At 36.1% G+C, this 16,794-nt stretch overlaps 1 protein-coding gene across 6 annotated transcripts in view; it reads right to left on the bottom strand.

The window, feature by feature from the left end:
- Positions 1-16,794, bottom strand: part of RC3H1 (ring finger and CCCH-type domains 1) — a 75,171-nt gene that overhangs the window by 24,616 nt on the left and 33,761 nt on the right. For 5 of the 6 annotated variants that reach the window (XM_020902277.2, XM_070474055.1, XM_020902275.2 and 2 more), the window contains 7 exons: positions 16,082-16,202; positions 15,121-15,360; positions 14,449-14,624; positions 13,144-13,344; positions 7,774-7,906; positions 2,878-2,996; positions 1,439-1,551 (listed from right to left, as the gene is read on the bottom strand). In XM_020902277.2, coding sequence (XP_020757936.2) covers positions 1,439-1,551; positions 2,878-2,996; positions 7,774-7,906; positions 13,144-13,344; positions 14,449-14,624; positions 15,121-15,360; positions 16,082-16,202 — 1,103 coding nt within the window. The remainder of the gene's footprint in view (positions 1-1,438; positions 1,552-2,877; positions 2,997-7,773; positions 7,907-13,143; positions 13,345-14,448; positions 14,625-15,120; positions 15,361-16,081; positions 16,203-16,794) is intronic. The other variant, XM_070474057.1, reaches the window with a different exon arrangement.

The following is a 16,794-nucleotide window of genomic DNA, read 5'->3' as shown; positions in this document are numbered from 1 at the left end:
TTTACTGTTTAAGAGAAAATAAAACCTCTATAATGCTAAGTCTCATCCAAGAACATAGTATGCTTCATTTAGTCAACTCTTATGTTCCTAGGTAGTTTACTAATTCAATTCAATATAGATCCTGGGTATTTATTAGATTATTTGGTGTTTTACTGTTTAAGAGAAAATAAAACCTCTATAATGCTAAGTCTCATCCAAGAACATAGTATGCTTCATTTAGTCAACTCTTATGTTCCTAGATAGTTTACTAATTCAATTCAATATAGATCCTGGGTGTTTATTAGATTATTTAGTGTTTAACTTTTTTGTTTATGTTGTTAATGCAAAAGGGATTTTAATGTAACCTTACTTTTTAACTGGTTATGTTTCCCTTTTTAGTTTATATGAAAGCAATTCATTTTTTGCTTTCAATAATTTTTTGATTTGCTACTTTACTAAATTCTTGGTTCTTTTGATTCTCATACTTCTCTTGAATTTTCCCATTTAATGATGTCGGCTATTTTATTCTCTTGCTTACATACATTAGCTACAACTTCCAGAATGTTAAACAACACTTTTTACTAGCAGAAAAATTTCCCTGACTCTGGTCTGAAACAGGACTGTATCTAATAAACTAATACCAAGTAAGCATCAGGCTATCATGCTGGCTCTTGATTTGAGATATAATTATCATGTTGGGAAAATGTCTATGACATTTTTGTTCTACTAAGGAACCTTGATGGACATCAAATATTTATTCAAATGCCTTTTGGTATCTTTGGATATGATCGCATGGTTATAAAACCCTTCTCTAACCTACAGTAATTATACTGTGCTACCTTTGCACCTTTGTAATGGTGTCTATTTTAATGTACTGAATTCCAAGTTATAATAGTTGGGATTTTAAAAATATCAAGCGAGATGAATCTGTAGCTTTCTTTAATTGTGCTATCTTTGTCAAATATAGTGTCAGTGTTACACAGATTTTACAAAACAATTAAGAGGCTTTTCCTTTCTTTTTACTCTGTGCTGGAGATTTAACATCATTGAAATTATCTGGTCCTTGAAATTTGAAAGAATCTATGAAAATGAACCTGGCAGTAAATAATTCGATAGACCAAAGGGCAAATTTTTCCACTGAAAATGCAATTTTCAATTAGTTAAGGTCAACTGGTTAAAGCTGATGAATATTCTGAGACTTTTAATTTGGGGGAGGGGGTAATGAAAATGACTCACTTCTAGATTTAGTTAACCATAAGTAGTTTTCCATTTGTAGGCACAATGTAATGAAAGGTAAGGAAACTGATTTGCTTTTCTTTTTTTAAAGTTTTATTTTACTTTCTAAACATTTCCTAGTCATCAAAGAGAATGAGAATACATTTCTTCCTATTTCTCAATGGCAGCAAATTATTCTCTAACACATTATTGGAAGGTTGAGTCTGAGGACTTTCAAACTTACTTTTCCAGTTCCTCCTGTGAGTGTGCAAATGTACAGCTGGCCCCCCGAGGGCATCCTCCTCTCTGCTTCATGTCTCGACACATGTATGTTTTATATTTGCTATGCTGCGGAGGCTAAGATCAAAATTAAACATTAGCTATTTAAAATAATGTAAATTTTGTGTCGCTATTTAAGGAACTTAATAATCCAGATGAATAACTCAGATTAATTTATACACTTATCTAGACCACTCAGAGCAAAAGTGCCAGAACATCATCCTGTCTGAGGTCTTAGACAGCCCAAAAATAAATTACTTAAAAAATATAGCCCTGATTTTTCTATGTTGATATTAACTACCAAACATGTAACATCACATAAATTCTTGATTCAATCTCATGAGGGCTCTATAAGCTTCCTTCCAACATTTTACAGTGGACAAGCAAACCCCTGGAGTTTAGGACCTTCAAATACTTAACCAGTCTTTTAATACTCGATTTGGACAGTGTTCAATGTAACTATGCTTACAATTATGTTCCTTTATAACATACTACAAATCTACATGGGCAGAACTTAAAAGTTAATATTATTTTCATAACAGGCAGTTAAAAGTTAAATTTTAATGTTAATTTTGCTAATCATAAAATAAAGTTCTGATCCTAGATTGGGAAAAGCGTATCTGTACTATTCGACTTAGTAGGACACTTCTAGTATTTCTTACTTTTAAAGAAATTGTTAATATTTACCTGAGCCAGATAAATTAATAACAAAGTTTTAATTTCTCAAGCTCACTATGGCAAAATAAAAGATAAAGTGACCCTAACATAAATTCTGAGGGTGAAATGAAATCATTGGGAGTAAAATTTAAAATTCCAGCCATAACATAGGCTATTATATTTTACTGCCATATATTCCATTAAAAAATATCTGAGGAAAATTTGACCCACTGGCATAAGAGACATTATGAATGAAAATATTTAAATACTAATAGAGAAAAAGCATTTACAAAATATGTGAACAGTACCGGAGAAATACAGCATTACCACTAAAAAGTAATACTTACAATCAAACAGAAAAGCAATAGTAACCAGGAAAAAAGAATAAGTTTATATAAATGGAATAACCTTTAACATGAAATCAAATGCTGCTATATCCAATGTGAAAAGTGACTCCAGCATGACATCAGGCCAACAAGGATTACTTAATTTCAATGCTATCAGACAAAATTACTAGGCTAATCCAGTAAATTGGCTGCTAATCATTCTAAACTAAAAATCTTACTATTTTTGTTACATTTTTCTTGATGTCTAAAGGAATAGGGAGTTAAAAATAGATTTTTAATTTTTAGTTTAATTTCTAGTCTTTACGGAGTCTAAAAATATTCTTGTCATCTTATTGCCTTAATTTTTATCTGTGAGGATAACCACAGTAGCTTACTTCTAAATGTCAGATACCTCCCTTACCTGCTGTTGATCTGCTCCTTTTTTGCTGTGGTTCTGGATATAATCAACCAGCCCATGTACCACTGTACGCACAGCAACCAACCCATTTTCGAGCTGGTCCCAAGTAGGAGGAGGAGCATCTATACAACAAATAAAAAATTTTTTTTCAAACTATGTTATTCAAAGTTCTGCCCAGTACTAAATTAGTAAAGGAGGGTCAGCACTTCAGTGGAATTAAGCTAAGTTTCATATAGCTATTCATGAAACAGCTTATTCACCTAAACATCATTTTAAAGAAATAAATATATCCTTTTAAAGTAGGGGCTGCAATCTAAAGTAACTACAGAGACAGTGAAGGTAACATACAGGAATGAAATATGACAGATAATAAACAGCAACTGTCATCAGACCCTTATTGTTGGAAATAACAATAAAGAGTGACAGGTCTGGTACTCTGTGATGACCTAGAGGGGTGGGGTGGGGTGGGAGATAGGAAGGAGGTTCAAGACAGAGAGGATATATGTATATTTATGGCTGACTGACATTGTTGTATGGCAGAAACTCAAACAACATTATAAAGCAATTATTCTCCAAATTAAAAAAAAAAACTCATATCAGAATCACTGAAAAATAGAGTAAAAAATAAATTTCAAAGAGATAAAGTGATTTTTAAAAAAAAGAGTGACGGGGACTGTGTTAAACAGTATGTCTCCCATCTAAGGTTATGGTGACTACTCAACTTTAGCTGACTGTTGTTATGTGAAGGTGCAAGGATGATGCTTCCAGATATACTTCTGTTTCCCAGGGAAAACTGAAATTTGAGATTTTTATGTAAAAAGTTTTAGTTTTTAAATGTTTGCACCTAAAAAAATGAGAGTATAGTACAGACCAACACACGCTGGATCAAATGTAATTGTGAACTGCCTATAGTCAAGCCAAACTGTAATGTCTATTTTGAAATTTTGTATAAGGCAAGTATTGGTAAACAGAATGCCTAAAAAGTTTAATAGAAGAGCTATTATATAAAGCAGCTGTGCTATACGCACTCTTCATTTGGTAAGTACTGTGATTTTCTAAAGGAAAAATTAACTACAAAGCTAAATATGAAATGTTCTCTAAGAGAAATACAAAATGAAGCAGAATGCATATGTATAAATGACTTCCTGTTGGAACACTCTGAAAAATTTCTGGGTGATGGCATTTGAACTAGGCTTTGAAAGATGCATGGAACTTCATCAGGAAAAAAGGATCAAGGCACAGAGAAAATAAAAAGAACAGTCATACACAAAGTATTTTACTGAATACCTACAAAGCTTCAGGTATTATTCTAGTTGCTCGAGAAGCAGTAGATATCAAAACAAAAATCCTTATTCTATTCAAGGAGAAAAGCCAGACAATAAATAAGATAAATAATCAAAACAAACTATCTAGAGAATGATGAGTTGAATAAATAGAGCAAAGAAAGGGATTGGAATAGGTATGTGTAAAATTTTAGACAAGGTTGACTGTAAAGGCCTCCTTGAGAAGGTTACATTTGATTAGAGACTCAAAAGTAGGGTCTGAGTGTGCCTTATGGATCTACTACGATATACAGGGAGAAAAACATTCCAAGAAGAAGGAAGAATAAGTATAAAGACCCTAATATGGGAGTATGCCTGACATGTTAGTGGAGGTGAAATCTGGAATAAATGAGGTGTGAAAGAGTGAAAGAAGCTGGAGAGAGGTGAAGGAAGACCAGCTCATGTGAGGTCTGGTAGGTCATAGAAAAGACTGGCTTGTATTGAGTTTTTGAGCAAAGGGGTAATAGAATCTCTGGCTCCTATGTTAAAGCCAGACAGACAACAGGAGGTTATTCCATCATCCATGAAGAGGGAGGTAGTAGAGAGGTGATAAGCAGATGGATTCTGAACGGATTTTAAAGGTAGGGTTTAAAGGATTTAAAGGTATGCTCAGAGATCAGATGTACCTTATGAGAGAAAGATGAGTTAATGATATCTCCAAGGTATTTGGCCTGAGGAAATAGAAGAATGGAGTTGCCACTAAAAGGAATGATGGGTGGGTGGGTGGAGAATATGGGCTGGAACTCACTTTTAGACAGACTACTCTTATAATTATTGGATATTCAAATAGAACTATTGGATAATAGGCAGGCAGATATACAAAAGAATTTAAGAAGAAAGTCTAGGCTGTAAATACTAAGTTATACAGATTTTAAAACACTGTCAACTGTAATATATATCATTATTTTATGTGCTACCAAAATAAAAAAAAATGGCTAATTATTACATGTCACTAATTATACAAATGCAGCCCAATTTCAGAAATGCTAAAATCTGAAAAAATGTGAGCCTCAGAACTGATGAAATATAGCAAGTTTGTGAGTCATACAAATAAAATCTAAAGCTGTGAGACTAGATGAGATTATCTAGGGAATGAGTATAAATAGAAAAGAGAAGAGACACAAGGATTAAATTCCAGAAGCACATCAAAGGTTAGAAAGTATGGGGGAAAAAAAGAAAAAAGTTTAGAGGTTATGGAGAGAAGAAATCAGCAAAAGAGGCTGAGAAGGAGGTGTCAATGTAGTAAGAAGAAAACTAGGAAAGTACAGTGGCCTACAAGTGAAAAGAGTGGTACAAGGAGTAGAGAGTAAACAACTATGTTAAATGCTAACAGGTCAAACACAAAGAGAATCATGATTTGATATTTGGAATTAGCAGCATGGAAGTCATTTGTGACCTTGACAAAAGCCACTTTGATTGAGTGGTAGAGATAAATGTCTGACTGGAGTGTGTTCAAGAGAGTGCTATAAAAAGTACAGAACTGGAGTTGTAGGTAGATGGCAAATGATGTCAAAACTGGGTTTTGATGAAAAGAATGGTAAAATGTTTGAATGTTGACAGAGCTACTCTATAGAGAAGGAAAACTGATGACATAAGAAACAGGCTACTGAAAGGATATACTTGACAAGATGATACTGGCACATAAGGAAAGAGGGTGGCCTTAGCTAGAAGTATGGCTTATCCACTGTCACACAAGGAGGGCTTAGAATATATTGGTTCAGACTGATGTAGACAGATTGGTGATTGATGAAGCAGTGAGCTTATGAAGTGCTCTTTTGACTGCTCAGACTGTTCAAAGCACAGCAGTGGGGAAAAAATAAAATCTAAAAGATTTTAGAATCCCTGGCAGTCCAGTGGTTAGGACTCTGGGCTTCCACTGCAGGGGGTGCAGGTTCACTCTCCAGTCAGGGAACTAAGATCCTGAATCTACAAAAATAGATCTTAACTGATTAAGCAATTTTGGTAATAAATTTACTACTCTGAAATGTCATGGTCAAGTGTTCCAAGCCTTATTCTATAGGCAATGGGTGTCATTAAAAGTTTGAGTGTCAAATAAGATCAGAGATGTGATTTATTTTGCAGCAATAAGCAGATCAGATTAGAAGAATCAAAAGAGTAGAGGAAAATGACAGACATTTAGTTTCAGGAAAAGGAATGAGGCACTCATTGAGGCAGTATTAATCTATGGGCTACAGAGATACTGTGAAAGAAGAGACAAATCTTGTCTGAAATGGTGTGTAGAGCAAGTGAAAGGAAAAGATATGAGGTAAGACAAAAGACTCAGGTTTTAAGCTTACATACCTCAGAGAATCAGGTCATTTATTGAGACAGGGAATACAGGAGGAAGAGCAAGTATCAAGTGAAGATGAGTTTGCTTTGAAACACTGAGCAGAGAGGATGCAGGATCTCAGAAAGCATTTGGGAAAGTAGGTCTGGAGTGATGAACAGTGACAGAGGTATTTGGGAGTCTATTATTTGTAAAGGAATAATACCTGATGCTGAGAATGAATGACAAACATCTTCAACAGAGAGTGTAGAAAAAGCAAAATTCCAAGAACACAAGCAGCCTACTCTTTAGGGGGCAAGAGAGGAAACAGCAGACAAAGTGAACAAAACAAGACAGAACTAGCATTCAGACAGGCCAGAAGAGAATCCTAAGACTACAGAAAGATAAGGTATCAAGATAGTTTATCAAGGAAGTAGTCAACAACATTATCAAATGCTGAAGACAAATAATTTAAGAAGCCTTTGGAATTAGAAACTAGGAAATTACTAGTGAATATTAAGAGCTTTTTAGTTCGTAGTAGGAATAAACACAGGGACAGTAGCATATAAGCTAACATACCCAAGATGTAAGTATCAGGTGAAAAATGAAGGTTGGTTGACTTTCAGGTTAAGGAGAAGGAACAGGGAATGGCTTGACAAATTAGACATGCAAAAGAGGATATGTGATGGAACAAGATTATTGTGGAGATGGGAAACTTGGGACCAAAAAAATGCAACTAAGGACATATTACAGGGCTTCCCTGGTGGCTCAGAGGTTAAAGCGTCTGCCTGCAATGCGGGAGACCTGGGTTTGATCCCTGGGTCGGGAAGATCCCCTGGAGAAGGAAATGGCAACCCACTCCAGTACTCTTGCCTGGAGAATCACATGGACGGAGAAGCCTGGTAGGCTACAGTCCATGGGGTTGCAAAGAGTTGGACATGACTGAGCGACTTCACTTTCACTTTCAAGGACATATTATACAGAAAAAAAGAAAAAACCCAGAGTTTTGTCAAGAGATGAAAATGGTAAAAATATAGCACAATTTTGTGATGAGATAGGGAAGAAACATAAAGGATCCCAGAATGAATCTGTTTTCCTGATGAAGTGAACAGAACAGTAAAAAGTATTAAATAAATATTAGCTGAAGTGATAGAGAGACAGACAAGATTGGGGCCAGAAACTTAACTACGACAGAAAAGATTCAGAATTACTACTCTGGGAAATTCTAGAGAAATGTAACAAAAGACAAAAGAATCACTGAATAGTACTAAGGCACGTATGGGATAGTTCATTAATTCCCCCTGAATTTACCTGGACTAGGGTCAATGTTTGCTAATAGCTCCAAATGGGGTCTTAGTCGATTCAAGTTTGCTGGATCTCCAGTCCGCTGGAGAGCAATTGTTAGTTCCTGAACGCTTTGTGCAAAAGAGGCTGGGGTCTGCAACTTAAAAAAAGATAAATATTAACTTCCCCCAAAGACCAGATAATCCTTTTAAAATAAAGATTATTTACAAGATAACAATCATTTTTGCAATTGATTATATTTAATTTTTATCCTCGCCCACATCTCATGAGTTGGCCAACTGGATCACTCTCTTCCTGAAGAAACCTTACACTTCTCTGCATCCACAAGTTGGTATATTGCATACTCTCTTTTCTCTGCCATTACATTCCTCGAATGTGAGATCTTTCTCAACTCCTCAATTTGGAAATACTCTTTAGAGCTCAGGTTCTTTTAGCACCATGTCAGTTTGCCTCCTGGATCCATTCAAATAATTGAAATTTGGAAATACAGTCTAGAGATAATGTTATACAACAACAAAAGCAATGAAACTGGAGTCAAACCAAATTTGAATTCAAGTTCTGTTATAGACCAAAGGTTATGGCACCATATACAACATTTACAGACTCAATCTGAACTCATTTGTTGCATGGACTACATAATTTGAGTTCATTCCAGTTCAGAAAAATTCTGTATTTGGTTAGGGATTCTTGGAAGCTATCAGGTTGCGTGTTTTCCTAAGGCTTAATGGACACACATACTTGCCCTAACTCTCCTAAGGTGGCCAATACATTTTACCGTTAAAGAAAAGAAAAAGATTAGGTGATGCTTCCCTAGTGGCTCAGTTGGTAAAGAATTTGCCTGCAATGCAGGAGACCCGGGTTTGATTCCCGGGTTGCGAAGATCCCCTGGAGAAGGAAATGGCAACCTACTCCAGTATGCTTGCCTGGAGAATTCCATGGACAGAGGAACCAGGCAGGCTACAGTCCATGGGATTGCGAAGTCGGATATGACTATGCGACTAACTTCCACTTTTCACAACTAAGGGTTCTTATTTAAAAACATTTATCTGTGGTGTATTAATAAAGAAGAGGGCTGCTCTCACCTTATGAAATGGACTGCATTCTGCCTATGACATGTGCATCTTTCTAAATAAACTTACTTTCACTTAAAAAAAATACATGTATGAAACTTTTTCTCCCCTACAGGTCTTTTTTTTTTGAGGTTGGAATTGCTTTTATTGGGGCGAGTGCGGCAGGCCCGCCGTGGTCAGGTTAGTGTTCTGCCCTCGGAGGCAGCCGAAGCCGGGTACCTCCACCCGCCACCCCCCTGGGTTAGTTGAACATGCAAAGCTCAGTCAGAGGGTGGAGCCGCCAGGGCCCGGGCGATGGAGCAGGAGTGGGCGGCACCGGCCGGCAGCCTGGTTGGCACGGACCGCCCCATACAGGTCATTTTAAAAGGTAAATTTTAAATAGCATACATTTAAAAAAACATGGAGCAACACAACTAATCATTTAAAAGGGTGACATGCCCCCAATGTTCATCGCAGCACTGTTTATAATAGCCAGGACATGGAAGCAACCTAGATGTCCATCAGCAGATGAATGGATAAGGAAGCTGTGGTACATATACACTATGGAATATTACTCAGCCATTAAAAACAATTCATTTGAATCAGTTCTAATGAGATGGATGAAACTGGAGCCCATTATACAGAGTGAAGTAAGCCAGAAAGATAAAGAACATTACAGTGTACTAACACATATATATAGAATTTAGAAAGATGGTAATGATAACCCTATATGCAAAACAGAAAAAGAGACACAGATGTACAGAACATACTTTTGGACTCTGTGGGAGAAGGTGAGGGTGGGATGTTTCGAGAGAACAGCATCAAAACATGTATATTATCTATAGTGAAACAGATCACCAGCCCAGGTTGGAGGCATGAGACAAGTGCTCAGGGCTGGTGCACTGGGAAGACCCAGAGGGATCAGATGGAGAGGGAGGTGGGAGGGGGGACCGGGATGGGGAATACATGTAAATCCATGGCTGATTCATGTCAATGTATGGCAAAAACCACTACAATATTGTAAAGTAATTAGCCTCCAACTAATAAAAATAAATGGAAAATAAATAAATAAAATGGTGACATGCCTTTTATTCAATTTTTTCATCTTTGCATGTTTTTCATATACTTATAATGGGTTATTTATAACCTTCTGGATTTGTTTACCATTAACATTATAACAAAGATATTTTAAAAATATCTAACCATCTTTATTATAAAATACTTCAAAGCAATTGTCTAATATAATTCCTGTGCATCTATCACTGAGATTTAACAAAAATATTTCACTAACACTTTTAAAAAGAAATTTAATGCTATTTAATAGCTGAAGAGAGTATCTGTTCTGACATAACTGCAATTTTATTGGCCATGTAACTGTTCTGAGTAGATATATATTTACTTCTTTAACCATCCCCATATTTAATCCTTTATAAATAATTTAGCAAATAATACTTTTGAGTTTGTAGCTTTTTTGAAAGTTTGGATTATTCTTTTAAAATAAATTCCTGGAAATAATAACTCTGGTAAAGGACATGAATATTTTGATGTTTGGGGACTTCCCAGTGGTCCAGTGGTTAAGACTTCTCTTCCGCTGCAAGGAACTAAGATCCCACATGTGAAAGTAATAGAACACTGTAAATCAACTATATTTCAATTTAAAAATGGAAAAATTTGAGGCTTCACTCACAAATTAGTTCCCCAAAAATCTGTAATGTATTTTACAAACCATCAGCAATGAATGAGAGTATATGTTTCTTTATAGTTTAACAGACAGTATTTGTCATGTTTTAGATGTATATTATTAGTGGGGCCCATTCTACCCCATCCATTAGATACATTTCCTCTTTGTGAACTCTAAATTCATATTTCTTTATTAATTTAGTATGGTTATTGATTTTCTTGTCACTTTTAATAAGTTCTCTATTTCCATCATCCAATACAGTAGCCCCTAGCTATGTAAGGCTATTGAAAACTTTAAGTAATATAAAAATTTTAGTTTATCAGTTACACAAGTTACATGCCAAGTGTTTAATACCCAGGTATGGCTAGTGATCACCATACTGGACAATGCATGTATATAGAACATTTTCATTATCACAGAAGTTCTACTGCTCTATATAGTAACAAGATGTCACACTGCAAACTTCATTTACCAGTTTGTTGCATGAAAGTTTAGGACATTAAATTCAAATTAATGCTCACAATGTGAACAAATTATTACAGAGTATACATTTAGGTATATAGTCCAGTTCAGATAAGAAGGTTAATAATCTCCTACTAGAGTTTTCACAAAAGTCAGTCAAGTTTCCCTTCAGAAGTAGAAAGGAACTCCAAAAGATTATGATTAAGGTTATAATCAATTACATAATTTCACACCTAGGAATGGCAGGTAAAGTTTTGGTAAAGGTATCTAAAGGACAGAACAAATAATATATACTGAAAATTATGCATCACACAGTTATAAAACACATTTCCTAATTTTCCTTTGACATCAACCTACTACTTATTTCAAGAATTTTATCTTTAGGAATAGCAACAACAACAAAAGGGTGGGGTGGGGTGGGATGGGGTGGGAAGAATAGCCTGGAAAGAGGTTTGAGTGGTTAAGAGCCGGATTCTTGAGTCAGAGCGTCCAAGTTCAAATCTAGCTCTGTCACTTATTACCAATATGACCCTGGAGAAATGTATTTAACCATCCTCTGTTTCTGTATAAAAGGAATATTACAGGGCTGTTGAGAAGATTAAGTGAATTATTTAAAACTGTCTGAGCCACCAGGGGCTCCACTACCATGGCCAGGGTTTAATCTCTGGTCAGGGAACCAAGACCCCACAAGCCATGTGGTGCAGCCAAAAAGCAAAACATTCTAAGCAAAGTATTAACACATTAAAATAAAGATAAATAACTACAAGTACCAGACACACAGTAAGCTCTCAATAAGTGTTAAATATTTTTTATTTAGGCTACTCTTACATACTCACATTTCTTTAAATTAAATATAGGGTGGACTCTCACATATAGTCTCATTTCTATGGTTATAAGCGTTAGGCAGGTAGAATAGGGAAAAGGAGTCCAAAATGGTGGTGGCTAAAAGACAGGAAGGGAAAAGCCCGCGAAAATAGAGCAGAGAAAGGTTGTCAAAGGAAGGTCCGCCTTGGACTGGACCGGAGTGAGGACTTCAGGTAGAAGAGCACTCCTGCCTAAGCCCAATTTGCATAGGACAGGCCCAGGGGGAAGGAAAAAACATACAAAAAGAGGAGCCAAAGGGCTCTCTCTCTCCTGCACGATGGGGCGCTCTTTTCTTCGCGTCTTTGGATCAACGTGCCCTCACGCCTCAAAGATGGATTTTCCCACTATTATCTAAATAAAATAGAGCTGTAACACTGAGCTGTTAACACCGAGTTATCTAAGAGCTATAACACGGTCCACTAGAGACCTGAGAGCTATAACACGGTCCGTCCAAGACCCGAAGAGCTGTGACCCGCCGAGGGGGCTTTAATGTCTGTCACTCCAAATTTTTGTTGTGACGAGACAAAGAACCGAGGAGCATACACTCGCCTGACATAAGTATTTAAGATAAAACAGCAAAAATTAAGGAAAATAGTAGAAATTTTAAAAAAATTATTGAATACAATATATACAAATGGCACTTAAAAGACTTTTATACAGCACTTTCACAAATTTCATGTTGAATTAAACAAAACCAGCTTAAATATCACTCTATAGCTTTAAGAGAATTAAAATAGCTTTGAGAGTCAGAAATTTTAGGGATCTGACTTAAAATTCATGTGTACTTAAGTGAACTTTTCATAAAAACAATTAAAAGTAGAAATAAACTGAAAATCTAATCAAATTTAGAATGGTTGGTAACTTATTATGTGAAATTTTCCTGGCTGAGAGTCACAAGAAACCTCAGTGTACACATCTTTCAGGCTATTAAATAGGTGCTCCAGGAAGAAGATAAAAGCATTGAGAAAATGAGTTTAATGAATATAGTGATCAAAACTCAGAAAAAAATAAAAGGGAGAGAGGTGATGAGAAAATAGAGACGGGAGACTCTCAAAGGGATGGAAGGCAGCACTGGATAAAACTTAAAACATTGATTAAATCAATTCGTATGTAAGCAATGTCAACTATACCTCAATTTAAAAACCTTTATATGAACAAACTGGTATTATGGTGACTAGTTATGACATGACACTCAGCTACAGAGAATATAATTTACAAGAACTTGATATACAGTATTCATTTTAATACATATTTGTTAAATAAATGAATTATCAAACTCCATGATTAGTCCAAGAAGTAAGGAACAAAAAAAGAGTCTACCTTGTCAATAATGGACTGCATATGAGATTTGTGAGATTGGTCTCCATACAGCAAAGAGGACCACTGGTCTGGTGCAATTCGTAAGCCTGCTTCCATAGCAATCTGCACTATCTGGGAGTCATGTTCTCGCCGCAGAGCTTCATAGGTTCTAAATTCTTCTTTCAGCTGCATCAAGGAAGAGTCTTCATCACGTTTGGTGACCTAATAAGACATATGTAATCTCATAATGAGTCAAGTAAGAAACAAACTGTGTTTATATATTATAAGACCACATAGAGACATGAAAATACTTTGAAAACAAGAAAAATATCATACAACTATTCTGAAAAACACTGTGCCATTTTTAGTTTGAGTGTCAGATGAGGGGATGCGATGGCCTCCTTATAGCTTGTTATCAATTAACAATTTTTTAGACAGGTTCCCCTGGCCATGAAATACTTGTTATATGTTGTGTCAAAAGCAAGAAACCTTGACTTTAAGTAAGGAAAACAAAATGAACAGTAAGAGACACATATTGGACACCAATGTTTGAAGTAGTGCTGATTCAATCTGTCATACAAAGGACTATGTTCTGTGTACTGCATATACTAAAATCAAAATGGCAAATGGAACTCCAGTGCTGTATATGTGGAATTACGTCAGGAGCAAACAGCCACATAAAATGCTCTCCTGCTTTAGTGACTCTCTCTTTACATAAATTCTGTTTGCAGTCTTGATGGAAAAATGACATGGCTTTATAGTCTCTTCAGATACAAAAATCTATATGCCTTGATTTGATCTATGCTGTTCAATATCTAATATACAAAATTCAATGCCACAAGATTTAACTTTAATAGGACACCATCTCCCTGGAGAAGGGAATGGCAAAGCTCTCCAGTACTCTCGCCTGGAGAATCCCATAGACAGAGGAGACTGGAGGGCTCCAGGGTTTGCACAGGGTTGCAAAGAGTCAGACACAGCTAAGTGACTACATTCTTAATCTTTTTTTTTTTTAAAGATTTTTTTTCTTCTTTTCTTGATGAGGACTATTTTTAAAATCTTTGTTGAATTTGTTACAATATTGCTTCTGTTTTATGTTTTTGGTTTTTTGGCCAGGAGGCCTGTGGGATTTTATCTTCCTGAGCAGGGATCCAACCCGCACCTCCTGAATTGGAAGAAGTCTTAACCACTGGACCATCATCTACATCCTTTAAAAGAAAATCTGCTAAAATTTTATGAAAAGATACAGGCAACTTTATCAAACTCAAGTTTTACTACTTAAGTTTGGGGAAAGGAAATTTCCTTTTAAATTGAAATTTACCATACCTTGAAGCAGGAGGCTCTATAAAGGAGCTGGACAACATGCCCAATGCTAGTTTTAGAGGCTTGAGGAAACCGTGGCTCCAATCTTTGTACCACAAAGAGAACCAATACTTTTCTAGACAAAGCAGAACCATCTTCTAAGGCTAGGAGAACCAGCTTTAGGGCTTCCTCCTGCATTGCTAGGAAAAATTGAACAAAATCAAAATTTATCACGTACAGATATAAGATAAATCCATTTCTTAGAAGGGCAATATTTAATAATTTCTACAGGTACCACTTAATTAACGGGCAACACAACAACCACCAATATTCACAGCTACACTTTTTGAACCATATGGGGACAATTTTGTATTACATTCCATATATTTAAGAAATCAGGTTAATACAGTTAAGGAAAACCTCTATCAAAATGAATAAACTTTTGGCAAAAGAGAAAAGTTTTAAGTGTACTGAAAAACTGACTTGGCATTACCCAAGCCATGATTATGGGAAACTAAGTGAGACAATACTTGATAACAGAATACTGCAGAGAACTGACCTTTTTATATCACCTATAGTGCCTGGTGGGCTGCTGTCTATGGGGTCGTACAGAGTCGGACACGACTGAAGCGACTTAGCAGCAGCAGCAGCACAGTGCCTACACTATACTTTAAATATCAAATTTTAATTACATACCTGGTCCAAGGAACTGGCAGCCTCTAGCTCTGACTGCTGCCCAAAGATTGGAAGAGAGTTGCTGAGGATTCTGGTGTTGGAGAATGAGCTCTGTAACTGTTCGTTCACCTAAAGATCGAGCTGCCCTCATGGCACGAATCCTGCCTTCTTCTTCCACTAGTTGGCAGTGGACCAGCGTCACTAGCTTCCTCTGCATTGGGCGACTCAGAACACTCTGAGTAGTACTATTCAGACCCACTCCTTTAAAACAGAAGAAAGAGTTATTTCTAGGTTCCAATGAAATTTTGGAGTCCAGAAAAATTTCCTCTAATGGGCTGATTGACTTACAGGTATATGGAACAGTTCTGGGTTCTATCAGGATATTTAAATTAAACAATACAAATCACATAAATTAAGCCCAGTTTGTAGTTTAAAAGTATAAAAGCTGTTAACTGCATGCAAATGGAATACTCACTATGACATTAAATATATCATTATTCATTTTAATCATAATAAAAAAAGGTTAGTCAATATTAATAATTAAAAATTCATATCTTAGGTCTTAGCAGATTTGGTACATTTCATAGTGGTCAAGCTCACCTTTTCAAAGAAAACAAGCCATTATTGGCAAGACAGTAATGGTAACTTCCAATTGTATTATATCCCCAACAGCACACCACACAAAACTGGATAGAAGGCAGACAATTCAGGGTTGTCAAATGATACAAAGCCCTTCTGAAACCACTAGAATGTTTATATCTACTTTTGCAACCCATTCAAAAAATGTTTCCAATAAACAGTACCTAAACTTCAAATTCACTACTTTATTTGTTGTGGTTTATAATGATATTATTTAGCATCAGTGGCTTTGGCTTATAATAAATGAATGAATTTTGTTAACACAGCTCACAACTTTTACGGTCACAAAAGCATCTTTGATGAACATGTGCTTAATTAGCATGGATAATTTCATCCAATTTACCTCTAGCACTGCTGAGTGGTTTCAGGTACAGTGCTAATTCTTCTACACATTTCTTGGCTTCCTCATAATGCTTTGTATCTTCAACCCCACTACACAAAGTAATGGGCTGCTGCTCAGGAACCTAAAGGTCAAAAAAAGGGTGTCTGAGTGCTCGCTAATTAATTATGATCAAATGCTTGTTGAGTATATTTTATGCACTCCTACTCTCCCTGGTGGTTCAGATGGTAAAGAAGCTGCCTGTAGTGCAGTTCACCCAGGAGTGGTAATGCAGTGTGGGAGACCCAGGTTCAATCTCTGGGTTGGGAAGATCCCTTGGAGGAGGGAATGGCAGCCCATTTCAGTATATCTTGCCTGGAGAAGCCAATGGACAAAGGAGCCTGGTGAGCTACAGTCCACGGGGTCGCAAAAAGTCAGACACACTGAGCGACTAACACTTTCATTTACACTCTATCACTGGCACTCTATCAAAACTCCCATTAAATTTACTGAATTCTTTCAAAAAGATCTTTTCTATACATATATACAAAATTATAGCATTAAAAATTTTTTGTTTTATTTCTGTAACAGCTTTATTGAGACAATTTGCATAACATATAATTGACCCATTTAAGGTATATATCCAATGACTTTAAGTATCTTCACAGTTATGCAACATCAAAATTTTAGAACATTTTCATGGCCCCCCAAAAGAAACCCCAGTCATGCCTGCCATA

The sequence above is a fragment of the Odocoileus virginianus genome, chromosome 11 (assembly GCF_023699985.2).
Source record: "Odocoileus virginianus isolate 20LAN1187 ecotype Illinois chromosome 11, Ovbor_1.2, whole genome shotgun sequence".
NCBI classification, from domain to species: Eukaryota; Metazoa; Chordata; class Mammalia; order Artiodactyla; family Cervidae; genus Odocoileus; species Odocoileus virginianus.
The sequence above is the reverse complement of the archived record's forward strand: the minus strand, read 5'-3'. Positions and strand labels throughout refer to the sequence as shown.